Source organism: Cucumis melo, chromosome 11 (assembly GCF_025177605.1).
Source record: "Cucumis melo cultivar AY chromosome 11, USDA_Cmelo_AY_1.0, whole genome shotgun sequence".
NCBI lineage: Eukaryota > Viridiplantae > Streptophyta > Magnoliopsida > Cucurbitales > Cucurbitaceae > Cucumis > Cucumis melo.
This window is the reverse complement of record NC_066867.1, coordinates 1,364,112-1,376,693: the sequence shown is the minus strand read 5'-3', so window position 1 is coordinate 1,376,693 and position 12,582 is coordinate 1,364,112. Positions and strand designations below refer to the sequence as shown.

Sequence of the window (12,582 nt, the reverse complement as noted above, 5' to 3'; positions counted from 1 at the left end):
TGTGTAATAAATCTCTCATTAATCGAGGAGGCAATCAAGTAACATATGTATATATATATATATATATATATTTTATCTAACTTAGCAAAGCTTCAAAATTAGATTGACTACCTTGAAAGAAACAACCAACACAAGAAAAGAAAAATAATAGAACCAAATAATATTTATAAAATATTGCCAAATTTAATAGAAGTTTATTATTGACATATTTTGAAATTTTACTTTATTTTATAAATATTTTCATCATTTATCATTTTAAATAATTATCCTTTAAAAAAAATCCGAATCAACTGTTATGTTCGGTTGCTCCTATTTCTTTTGTTTATTTGATTAATTGTTTAGTCTTTTTTTTTATCCTAACTAACCGGAAGATTTATTGTTTTGGCTTGTTTGGGGTTGGATTTTCTGAAGTTGTTGGTTTTGCGCTTTGTTGTAGGTCTTTATGTGTACACTAGAAGAAATCTGGGCTTTAATGTCAGGTGGAAAAAATGAAAAATGAACTTTAATGTCGCTTTTCAAAAAGCGGATGTTTAATGTCGGTTTAAAACCGACATTAAAGCAGAAGCTTTTATGTCGGTTTAAAACCGACATTAAACATTCTCCCTTTTTTAAAAGTGACATTAAAGCTTATTTTTAATTTTTTTTTAATATTGTAAAAAGTCAATGGTTTCTCTCTCTTTTTTTCCCCAATTTAATTCAGCAAAAACCCTAGGGTCGTCTTTCCCTCCCATACGTTCTTTCTTTTCTTTTTCCCTTTCTTCTTCCTGTCCTTCCTCCACCCAAGCTCGTCGACCGCCAATTTCACGCACAGATGATGTTACGCACAAGCTTCGGTTGACGTTCCACCACCAGACGTTCACGCACAGACGACATTCGACCATCACAGACGACGTTCACGTACAAGCTTTGGCCGCGCCACCACAGGGATATCAATCGACTTGTCGGCGTTCAAGGTTTACCTCCATCTCGAATTACCTTCGACTAACTTGATTTTGAAGTTCGTATGAAGCTACTGTAGCATCTTCAATCTGCCTGATTATAATTTCTTATACAGATCCTGCTGGTTCGGCTGTAGAAGAAAGCAAAGAAGAGGCAGATTCGCGATCTGTATTTGTTGGCAACGTGAGATGAGATCTATGGTCTTGATATAAGCACGTTATTCTTCGTGTAGTTGGTCAAATGCTATTTCACAAGCATGCTAATCTTGATAATATTTCTTTTGCAACCTGACAAATTTAGTTTACACTACTTGCTAAGTTGTTTTGTTGTTAATTTCTGTAGATGAGCATATCCTAGGCGAAGATTAGGTTTACGTAGATGTCACTTGTTCCTGCAAAGCAATTGCTGTCTTAACTTACACCTTTAATCTATGTCCAGTCAAATCTAATTAGGGTTTGATAAAATGGTTTTGGGTTCCTTTTCCTTTCTTATGGTATTGAGGGTTCTACGAGCTCAAGTCAGAGATATTGCAATCATGTATCACTTGAAGGCTTGGAAGCGAGAGTTTTTAGATATATTATTTTGATCCCTGCGTTATGTGCGCTATTTGGACTCTTGCTACGTTTAGTTTTAACTTAAAGGGTTAAGTATTGATGTATCCATTTTACTAGAATTCTTGCCCTAGGTTTTTCTTTTTTCTTTATTCCTTTGTTATGTTGTGGATGTGCTTCTTCACCATGTCAGAGTAGATGTTTAACTTGTTTGTCTCGCTATGATCGCAGGGTCATTCATTTTACCCGAAGTTCTCAGTATTTGCTCTGGGATGATTGCAATATAATTCTATTAGGAAAATTACTTATTGTGTCATTAAGATTGTATTCAAGCAGTAAAAGAAAGAAAATTTATGTGTGTTTGAAACAAATTGAAGGAAAAAAAGATCAAAATAAAAGAAAAGAAGTTTCTCTTGTTTACAGAAAAGAGAAAAAAGAAAAAGAAAGAGAAAGAGAAAAAGAAATATTAAAAAAAAGAGAGTATAAGATGGAAAAGAAACCTTTGTAATTGATAGGGGGAAACTGAGTGACCGAAAAAAGGAAGAGGAAAAGGAATGTGAAGATTGGAAAAACAACATTGGTCGATTTAGTTCATTTGATCCAAAAAAGTATACATTATTGTGAACTTAGGTAAGGATGGATGGAAATGTGAACTAAAGAATGCATTCCTAATGGTTTTTGGTCGATTTAGTTATTGTGAACCTTTGTAATTTCTTCTGCTTATTGCAAACCAAGGATGCATTCCTAATGGTTTTTGGGTGCATAAATTGTTTTTTACACTAGGTTAATATTGAGATAGAGCTGATCTATTTAGTTGTTGATTACAGGGCTAATCGTCCTCAAAGCTACATATCAAGGACCATAGGTTGGGACCAGTACCCCCATGGTAGATGGAGTGATTCTAGAAATCCTTCATATGGGGCATTGACTGACTATCAGGTATGAATAACGAACTAGAACTTTTAATACATAATCTTTGTGAGTGCCGTTCATTAATACATGCTCTATGTTTATATTAGTTATATGTGTGAGAGAGAGAGAGAGCTGTAGGGAGGAGATTTCCTTTTACATCCGACTTCTTGTTGACCGCCAGAAAACATCTACATTAATTCAGGACTTAAAAATTGTCTTTGATTAGTCTGACACCATAACATAATCACAATATAATTCTGTTGAGTCGAATGAAGCTTATGATTTTAGGAAAAGATAATTTTCTAGAAAGTCAGTAACAACTCCTGTTGGAAGCTTTTGGTAGACTTTTGCCCCCAAATAACGTGTTAGTTTTTAGTGTTATTATTGCCAAGCTGGTTAGATGATTTGTTAGAAGTTTAATCAGAGTTATTTTTGCTTTGTTTTCCACTTAAGTTTATGCGGCCACGGGCACGTGACAAGAAGCTTCTTGAGGAATGGGCACTCCCATTGAAAAGCATTGAAGATGTTTATGAGGTACTGTTCCTAACCAAGAGCGTAGAGAAATTTTGTTACAACTGCTAGCGATCAACTAGTAATGTTTAGACTTTTTTTGTATCAGAAATTTATGAAGTACTGCCTTGGAAAGTTGAGAAGCAGTCCGTGGTCTGAATTAGAAGGTCTTCAGGCTGAGACAAGGATGATAAGTGAACAGCTTGGGAAAATTAACATGAAAGGCTTTCTTTCTATCAACAGCCAACCAGCAGTTAATGGAGAAAGATCTGATTCTCCTTCCGTAGGTAAATACAAGTTAATGCATTTGTACAATTAACTTTTTTGACAGCCCAACTGACCAAGTGTTTGAAAAAGTAGGAAAAGTACTTCAAAACAAAAACTGAACTAGATATTAATAAAAATGAAAGACAATATATTATTTGCCAAGTTACATATTGGAGGGAGTAAATTTAATATCCCCAAGGGAATGAAGCCCACTTCAGTTTCTATTCATATTCTTCTTGAAATCAGAAACCTGTATAGGGCCCATCTGTCAAAAGACAGTTAATGGTCATTTGAAGGGATGAAACACGTGTAGATGGTATGTAAACTTTAACCACGAATATAACATCTTAACAATACAATCATCATGCATGAGTCGCCCTTGTGTAGTGTAGGGGAATTATTATTTTCTTGTTGGAAAATTCAACACTTGGTCTCTACTCTTTTTGTAGTGATCTCATTAGGTTCTAACTTCTGAAATCTGTGCTAAATGGTGGCAAAATGTTTAGTAATCTGACCAATGTTGGGATGATTGATAATGATTTACAGGATGGGGTGGGCCAGGAGGTTACGTTTATCAAAAGGCGTACATTGAGTTTTTCTGTTCCAGGGAAAAGTTGGATGCTATTGTTGACAAATGCAGGGCCCTTCCATCTCTCACCTACATGGCGGTGAATAAGGAAGGAATTTGGGTATCCAACGTCACTCAAAAGGATGTGAATGCTGTAACATGGGGAGTTTTCCCAGCCAAAGAGATCATCCAGCCAACCGTTGTCGATCCTGCCAGTTTTCTTGTGTGGAAAGATGAGGCGTTTGAGATTTGGTCAAGGGGATGGGCTGCCTTGTATCCTGAGGGCGACTGGTCCCGAAAATTGCTTGATGAGGTTGGTACACTTGCTATATCTTTTCAGTGCTCAATTAATTTTGGTTTAATATTTCCTAAAAAATAACATCCAATGTTATGTGTGATTGAAAGGCTTAATTAGTAAAAAGATTAAATGTTGTTTTATCTACAAGGTTATTAATATATATAATGATAGAAGATGAGAAGGTATGTGGAGGATTATTATTGATGACGAAGCTATGTTATTTGTTTCAGATACAGAGCAGCTACTACTTGGTGAGTCTGGTGGATAACGATTATATCAATTCCGACCTCTTTGCTATTTTGGAGGACTTCTGAGATGAGCTCTGCTATTCCTTTCCATGATTCTAGCTTTTTGAGCATCATCATATTTTTCTCCCTGCTCAGGTTTGTTGATTTTTGAGCATCTTGATCTTTCCTCTGCATGCAGTATCTTGACTTGTCCAACTCTAAGGCCAACCCCACTAGCAAATCTTGCTGGTTTGGATATGTGAAGTATAGTTACCTTGCCCATATTAGATTGCCTTGGTTTCTACTTTTCAACGAGAAAAAGTTGCTAATAGAATAAAAGAAAAATAGTTGAATGGTCAGATTATATGACTGGATGAGCTCACCTAGAAATATATATCTCGTTTGAGTTTTGCATCTTTAGATGATAGTCTCTGTGTCTTGTTAAAAATAGGGGAAAAAATTCCGGCCCCTGGTTGGGAAAGAAAGAATAATCCTATTATTATCGTAACAATATGTTTTCTTTTATGCTTTACATGTTCATGAAAAGATTCCTTGCTTTGTTGTGACCATTTATATGGGGTTGTTTTGAGAAATGGCAGGTCCACATCGACGAGATGTTAATGAGAAGAGAGATTGTTTGTTCTGATATTTTGATATTTTGATATTTCTACTAGCAACTAGGTCATAACATTGTTACTTATCAATTCACCCATCTTGATGTCTTTTACAGGGAGTTATCACTAAACAAATGACTGCAATAGAAGAAATGGTCTCAATATATTCTTTTTCTTTCTTTCTTTTTTTTTTTTTCCAAAGGATGATCAGTGTAATAATTAAGCTTCATAATTTCTGTGTTTGGATCCAAGTTGTATATAAATGTCACATTATTAAGATTTCATTTTTTATATGTACAAGTAAAAGATTTCATTTTTAACTATTTGGTGTCATACAAAATGGACAATAATGCAAGGATTTAATAAAAATAAATTTGAAAAAACGACATTAAAGACAGCTTTAATGTCGGTTAAAAAAAATTAAAGACATCTTTAATGTCGGTGGAAAAACGACATTAAAGATGTATCATAAGTGACATTAAAGACATATTTAATGTCGGTTATCCACCGACATTAAAGATGAACCGACATTAAAGGCCTTCAATAACACCTTCAAAGATGTCGGTTTATAACCGACATTGAAGGGCTTTAATGTCGGTTTATAACCGACATTAAAGATGTCTTTAATGTCGGTTATAAACCGACATTGAAGCCCAACCGACATTAAAGCCCTTTAATAACGCTCGCAAAGATGTCGGTTGCTAAGCGACATTAAAGGCCTTTAATGTCGGTTTTAAACCGACATTAAAGGCCAAATTTCTTGTAGTGGTAGGACTATTGCTTTTGTAAAAAAACAAGCTTTTTGACCGAATTATGCATTTGATCTTCAAGGATTATGTTGATCATTGAATTTGTATCTCTAAACATTAATGAGTTCATCACACGTGATATCTTGCTATTATGATAGTAAGTGGTTGAAAAAGTAGAAGTGGAGGGATAGTAAAGGGTCAAGAGAATGCTTGATGCTCCTTTATGATATCTTATTTAGAGGGAACATGCATGCTCTAGCAGACATGAGATGAAATCAATGCAGAATAATCAAAGGACGTTGTATCTGTAAAACTTGGAGATTGACTGTGTACAAAATTATTTTATATCATGTTGATGTTTATATAGTTGATATTAATCTTGTAGTCATGAACTATTTCATAAGGCAATACATGATCTCTTCTTGAGTTTGAGATCTCCCAAATGTAGATGTTGTGACATTAAATTGGGTCACACCAATTCTCTTATGTTCTGGTTATTGTTTTTGTTTTCTGTTATTCATGTTGTTACTTCAATTATTAACCTTACTGTTAGCATAAGGCACTAAGTTAATTGCACGTTTTGTGCTGTAAACTTGTTTCTAAAAGAATTCAAATTTAGGAAATATCTTTTTAGAGATATTTTTCTTTTATAAAAAGAAACAATTTCTATCACGTGTCATATACTACAAAAATCGAGAAATAATTAAAGAAATAAAAAATATTATCCAATCTTATTTCCCCTCGACAATGAGAATAATATTATTGTAAAAACAATTTTTTTTTTAACACAATACATGTTAGTTGTTGGTTTAGTTTGACTTTATATATACTATAAATGCATATATAAACAAATTTTAATTAATAAAATCCTTCAAAGTTAAATTTATATAATTTTCATGTAATATAATTGTGGAAAGATTAAAAGCACATAATAGAGTGATTAAAATAGTATCTAAACTAAAATAAAAACTAAGATAATTACCATGCACATTCTTTAAATTTAAAGTATAAATTAAACTAATATGATCTATCAATAATAGATTTTTATTTACGATAAATTCTAAGAACTATATTTAATCTTTTTGTATTATATTTGTGAATATTTTAGATACGATGTTCTGTACCAACTTAGTTAATTAATTATGTGACAATGTGAATAATGTTTGCTAATGTTTGAGAATATTAAATTGGAGCCAAATTCAAATTGGCAAGTGGGAAATATAATTTTGGTGATAAAAAACAAAAGAATCACGTGAAACATAAAATAAAAAGAAGAGTGGGAAATTAGCAAAGTAATATAATGAGGCTCGTATTTTCATGAAACAATAGTGTATAATTTAATTTTAAACTTAGGTTTGTCTCTTTTTTTTTTCCCTATAAAAAGACCCTTTGGAAATAGGAAATCTTACACATGATCTAAAACTCAAGTTGCAAAGAGCATCATATATTATTTACTCTTCTGTTTTCTTTCTTTTTTCTTTTTCTCTCCCTCTCAGAAACTCTATTCCTTTTCAATTTAGAAATACAACATGGCATCTGATGGCTGTGTGAAGGGGAAGAGGATAACAATTTTGAGCATAGATGGTGGTGGCATTAGAGGCATTATCCCTGGAACTATTCTAGCTTTTCTCGAGTCTAAACTTCAGGTAATCACAATATGTACATGTCATTATTTTGTGTTTAAAAATATAGTTCAACTTGATTACAAAAAATTGAATGTTGAGGATCCCGCGATTAGGGATGATGAAGTATTAGTTGGTCATAATTGGCTTTCTGACCAAACTGATGCTGATCTGATCATTGTCGGTTTAGTAAATATTCAAACTGACTCCAACTACAAAAGAGTATAAACCAAGGTCGGTTCATCAATTGGTTTAAATCTTTAAAGTATTTTTTAAAATGTTTTTGATTGATTTAAGTTAGTTGTTTTTTTTTTTCGGGTCTATCATACTCACCTTCTATCTACGATGAAAAAATGAGGAGGGATCTAATTACTTCTCCCACCCATAGACAGTTAAGCTGTGAGATATAATATCATTTTTATTATCTAACATGGTATCAAAGTCAGTCATGAAGTCTCAAGTATTGACCATTCATTAAAAAAATCAAACTAAGAATGGTGATATTGAAGAGCATATTAAGGGTAGTTACATACTGATCCTCCCATTGTGATATAAATTTACGTACTGAAAATTTGTATTTATGGTTATTTGGATATGATACACTTTTGGGTAGGAATTGGATGGTCCAGATGTGAGAATAGCAGATTACTTTGATGTAATTACTGGTACAAGCACAGGCGGATTGGTTACCTCCATGCTTACTGCTCCTAACAAGAATAATCGACCTTTGTATGCTGCAAAAGATCTTACCCGCTTCTACGTAGAACATGCACCTAAAATCTTCCCTCAAAGAAAGTTTGTATTTTTCTTCCCTCTCTTGAATATAAATCTCAATCTCCAATCATTTTTTAGACACATTTTCAAATTCCAAAGTTTTTTCTTATTATTTTCCTCTTTAACTAAAGTCAGTGTCTTATGATGTAAACACAGTCATTTCTTGAGTTCAGTGATGAATTCATTGGGAAAAGTTACGGGACCAAGATATGACGGAAAATACTTGAGGACATTGATAAACAACTTGCTTGGCGATATAACGCTCAAGGAAACACTAACACAAGTCATCATTCCTGCTTTCGACATTAAACGTCTTCAACCAGTGATTTTCACCACAGTCGACGTATGCAAATTATCTCTTTGTTATCTGTTCCTTTTCTTTTTTTAAATTTTTTTTTAGTGAATAGTTATGCTTTACCTGAATATATGTGTTCCTTTTTCCCCCAAATGAAGTAATTAATTAACCAAATTGGCATTTATATATCCAGGCTAAATTGGATGAGTTAAAGAATCCAAAATTAGCAGATGTTTGTATTAGTACTTCTGCAGCGCCAACCATCTTACCTAGTCATGAATTTGAAATTAAGGACTCCAAAGGGAATAAACGTAGATTTGATATGGTTGATGGTGCAGTTGCAGCCAATAATCCTGTAAGTATATCTTTCTCTTAGTCTTTTAATGGCCGTATGATATATATATAAATTGATATTGTAATTTTTGTAGACATTAGCTGCAATGACTCACGTTCGAAAAGAGATGAGCATATGGAAAGAGAAAAGTGAACTTATGCCAATAAAACCAATGGAAACAGCAAAAAGGATGTTGATACTTTCATTAGGGACAGGTGCACCTAAAAATGAAGAGAAATATAGTGCAGCTGTTTCTTCAAAATGGGGTATGCTTGGTTGGATTTATCACAGTGGATCAACACCTATTATCGATATTTTCACTGATGCAAGTGCTGATATGGTGGATTATCATATTGCTAGCGTCTTCCAATCTGAACACCATCAAAAAAACTATCTTCGTATTCAGGTATACATATATATATTGTAACGATCCAACTTTTCGGACTAAGCTGAGGTCACTACTCAGTACTAAGACTCGACCACAAAACACAAAAACTCATAAAGGACCGGCTACGATTCATTTAAAAACGTTAGAAATATTACAAAAGCAGTTTCGGGCCCTAGTTTAAATCACAGTCACGAGAGTTTCAAATACAATTCTCAAGTCATCAAACTCAAAATACAAAACCAAATATTCTAACAAAATATATCAGCGGAAGCATAAAGAAAACCAGACGCGTCCATATGGCCTTCACGCATCCTTCTTGCCCCTCGTCGGTCTGCCCCTCGCTGTACCCTTACCTGAAAAGTTAAAGAAGAGAAAGGGTGAGTATAAAATATACCCAGTAAGGGACCCACTACTGGGCCCGTTAGGGAACAACAGTTAACTTCCTATATAGGGGTACCCTACGTAAACAGTCTAGTGGTTCCGTAGAACACACACATCAGTCTCGTGATCCCGAAGGATGCACGTATCAGTCTAGTGACCCCGAAGGATACACCTATCAGTCTAGTGATCCCGAAGGATGTACATATCGGTCTAGTGATCCCGAAGGATGCACGTATCAGTCCAGTGATCCCGAAGGATACACCTATCCGTAAGGTACACTACCCCATAGATGAAGCTAATCGTTACCCCTCAGTCCATACTACACCGTCTACAACAGTCACACTCCGACAACATTCATATTACAAATTCGCCATAGGTTTTGCCAGTCAGATATTATAGGTTTAAACAACTACATCCTCAGTTGCTATACGCGTTTCCAATTTACACACTATTGTGATATTCCTTAGATCCAGTCAACTAGACAAATCAGAATCGGACACATAGTCCTTCCACGACAACACTCCATGATCAACATCCAGACAATAAACTACCACACACCTAACCTTAAGATTGTAAAGTCCATCAGCATACAATTCCAGTCCACAACGTAGCCCATTAACATAACTACAATATACAGAACATTCGGGCATCGGTGTCTATCCGTAAACAACTCCTTACACCCGATGGCACACAAGATACAACTAGCGGTCACGTTACCTTTACATCAGACAAGAGCATAGCAACGATACTTAAAAGTCAAACATACATCCATTTATTCGGTACAGTTACTAACACGTAATCCCCTGTGGATTACTACGGTTCCAGCCTCGATCCGAGGTCCAGTAGTAGGAAAACCCTTACCTGATACTTGGTTATGCCCCTCGATCGAGTCCACGCTCAACAGGTCCACCTAAACGAAAACACAAGAGTTTAAACGATGACACCAGTAAAAGTCACCTTTTTAAATCATTCGAAACAACAACGTCGGCTTACCCGAGTAAAGGGAGCTATTCTTAAATGAACTTGCTGTGGGACCGTGAACTTGAGCGTCAAACGCCTATTACCTTTAAGGAATGAAAGATAGGACCCAGTCTTACTCCAATATTCAAACTTGAAACGGTTATAGCCACATTGGGTAAATTACCAAAACAGTCCTTACCGAAGACTCACCGTGACCCGAAGTGGAAGAAGGAAGACTTAGGTGGGTCGGTGAACAGGGAGCTCGGCTTGGCTCGGAGGTGATCAGCTCGGCTCGGCTCGGCTTGGTTCAGCTTGGCTCTCGGCTCGTGGCTCGCGGCTCACGGCTCACGGCTCAGCTCGGCTTGGCTCGACTCAGTTCAGCTTGGCTCTCAGCTCGCGGCTCACGGTTCACGGCTCACGGCTCAGCTCGACTTGGCTTGGCTCGCGGCTCGGCTCAACTCGGCTCGCGGCTCACAACTCGGCTCGGTCTTCGGCTCGACTCGGCTCGCAGCTCGTGGCTCAACTCGCGGCTCGCGGCTCGCTCGATTCGGATTCGTGGCTCGGGTTGGCTTCGCTTCGCGGCTCGGGTTCAAATCCTTTCTCCTCCCGACAACGACGGCGGTAGAAGGCAGCCCCCTTGGTGTTCTGTCTGCGTCGGGAACACGGGATGAGGAGGGAGATCTGTCGGCGGTGGCGAAGACGAAGAGAGAGAGAGACGTCGGTCGCAGATGGTTGGACGCCGATTCGGAGATCCGTCGGAGATGTACGGGTACGAAGACGGCGGTCGACGAAGACGCGTGGATGGCGGCTGCGTTCGCGTCGACCGGGAAAGAAAGAGAAGAAGTGACGGCGTGCACGGAAGAGAGATGGTGGGAGGCGGCGGCGGTACTCGTTGGGTGAAGACGAAGGAAGAAGAAGATGAAGTCGATGAAGGGGGGGGGGGGAAACGCGCGCGGCTAGGGTTGTTTTTTTAAAAAATCTTATTATATATATATATATTAAATAATAATAGTAATAATAATATTAATATTAATATTAAATAATGATAATAATAATAATAATAAATAATAATAATAATAATAATAATAATAATAATAATATAATTAATATCATATTATTATTATAGCCATTTACAAAACATTAAATTTAAAGAAAATCGTATCCCCACAAAATGATAAAATTTACCTCAAAAATTCGGGGCGTTACATATATACTTTAAACACCGTCTCATTTCATCTATATATTATAGAATATATTACATTTTGGATTTGTACACACAGGATGACACATTAACCGGCGATGTATCATCTGTGGATGTTGCAACCGAAGAGAATTTATTAAAGTTGATTGAAGTAGGAGAGAATTTGCTTAAGAAACAATTGTCAAGGGTTAACTTGGAATCTGGAATGTTTGAGCCACTTGATGGTCATGGAACCAATGAGGAGGCCCTCATTGAATTTGCTGCAATGTTATCAGAGGAGAGAAAATTACGATTGTCTTCTTGAGACCCAATTCCATTAATATTTCATGGTTTTATTTATCTTTTTTATTTGATACTTCTTTGTGTTTAATCCTTCCATCTATGTGTATTGAGTTAGCAATAAAGTTCAAAAGTATTTCCTTTTAAAAAAAGAGTACTTTTTTCGGACTCTTTTATTTTTGGTGAATTACAAATATCTAGACCATATAATTCTCTGTCTTTTACATATTAGAAGTGTATGCGTATAAATTGCATTAAATCTTTAAACAAAGTCATTACATTAATTAATATTTAGCCATCATCATAAAAAGATAACACAACGTTATTAAAGACTCCTTGGATAGGGTAAGAATTCTTGATAATCCATCTATTGTAATTTGTCTGTCAATCATACAACAATAAGAACTCGTTAAGAAAAGAAGGGATAATAATAGTGTGTTTATCTATTAATCACTAAATCCAAATAAATTAATAAATAAAACTTTGGAAGAAATTGAGTTTGATTGAAATAGACCAAGAGATGACATTCTTTTTACATAAAGAAAAGTAGAGAAGATGAGTCGTTATAAAGTTGCAAAGAGTTAAGTAATCATCGCTACAAATTTAGTTTTTCTTGATGAACATAAATTTTGATTTCTTGATGGTCATAGCAACATCAAGAAAAATATTTTTCTTGATGAATGGTTATCTTGACGGTCTTCACCATCAAGAAG

At 35.5% G+C, this 12,582-nt stretch overlaps 2 protein-coding genes across 4 annotated transcripts; both read left to right on the top strand.

The window, feature by feature from the left end:
- The first annotated feature begins 846 nt into the window (after positions 1 to 846).
- Positions 847 to 5,159, top strand: LOC127143997 (methylenetetrahydrofolate reductase 2-like). Of its 3 annotated transcripts, XM_051079362.1 has the most exons (9): positions 847 to 953; positions 1,055 to 1,122; positions 1,722 to 2,120; positions 2,318 to 2,429; positions 2,856 to 2,936; positions 3,022 to 3,199; positions 3,726 to 4,060; positions 4,276 to 4,428; positions 5,003 to 5,159. In XM_051079362.1, exons 5-8 carry the CDS (start codon positions 2,859 to 2,861, stop codon positions 4,357 to 4,359), a joined length of 675 nt encoding a protein of 224 aa, XP_050935319.1. In that variant the 5' UTR covers positions 847 to 953; positions 1,055 to 1,122; positions 1,722 to 2,120; positions 2,318 to 2,429; positions 2,856 to 2,858; the 3' UTR covers positions 4,360 to 4,428; positions 5,003 to 5,159. The 3 variants fall into 3 exon arrangements, with proteins under 3 accessions (XP_050935319.1, XP_050935320.1, XP_050935317.1); XM_051079363.1 differs by lacking the exon at positions 1,722 to 2,120; XM_051079360.1 differs by lacking the exons at positions 847 to 953; positions 1,055 to 1,122 and having other exon boundaries at positions 1,196 to 2,120.
- A 1,883-nt stretch (positions 5,160 to 7,042) lies between these two features.
- Positions 7,043 to 11,951, top strand: LOC103497452 (patatin-like protein 2). Its single transcript, XM_008459649.2, has 6 exons — positions 7,043 to 7,281; positions 7,871 to 8,052; positions 8,188 to 8,374; positions 8,520 to 8,681; positions 8,755 to 9,066; positions 11,670 to 11,951. The coding sequence occupies exons 1-6, from the start codon at positions 7,165 to 7,167 to the stop codon at positions 11,892 to 11,894; spliced, it is 1,185 nt and encodes a 394-aa protein (XP_008457871.2). The 5' UTR covers positions 7,043 to 7,164; the 3' UTR covers positions 11,895 to 11,951.
- Positions 11,952 to 12,582: the final 631 nt, after the last annotated feature.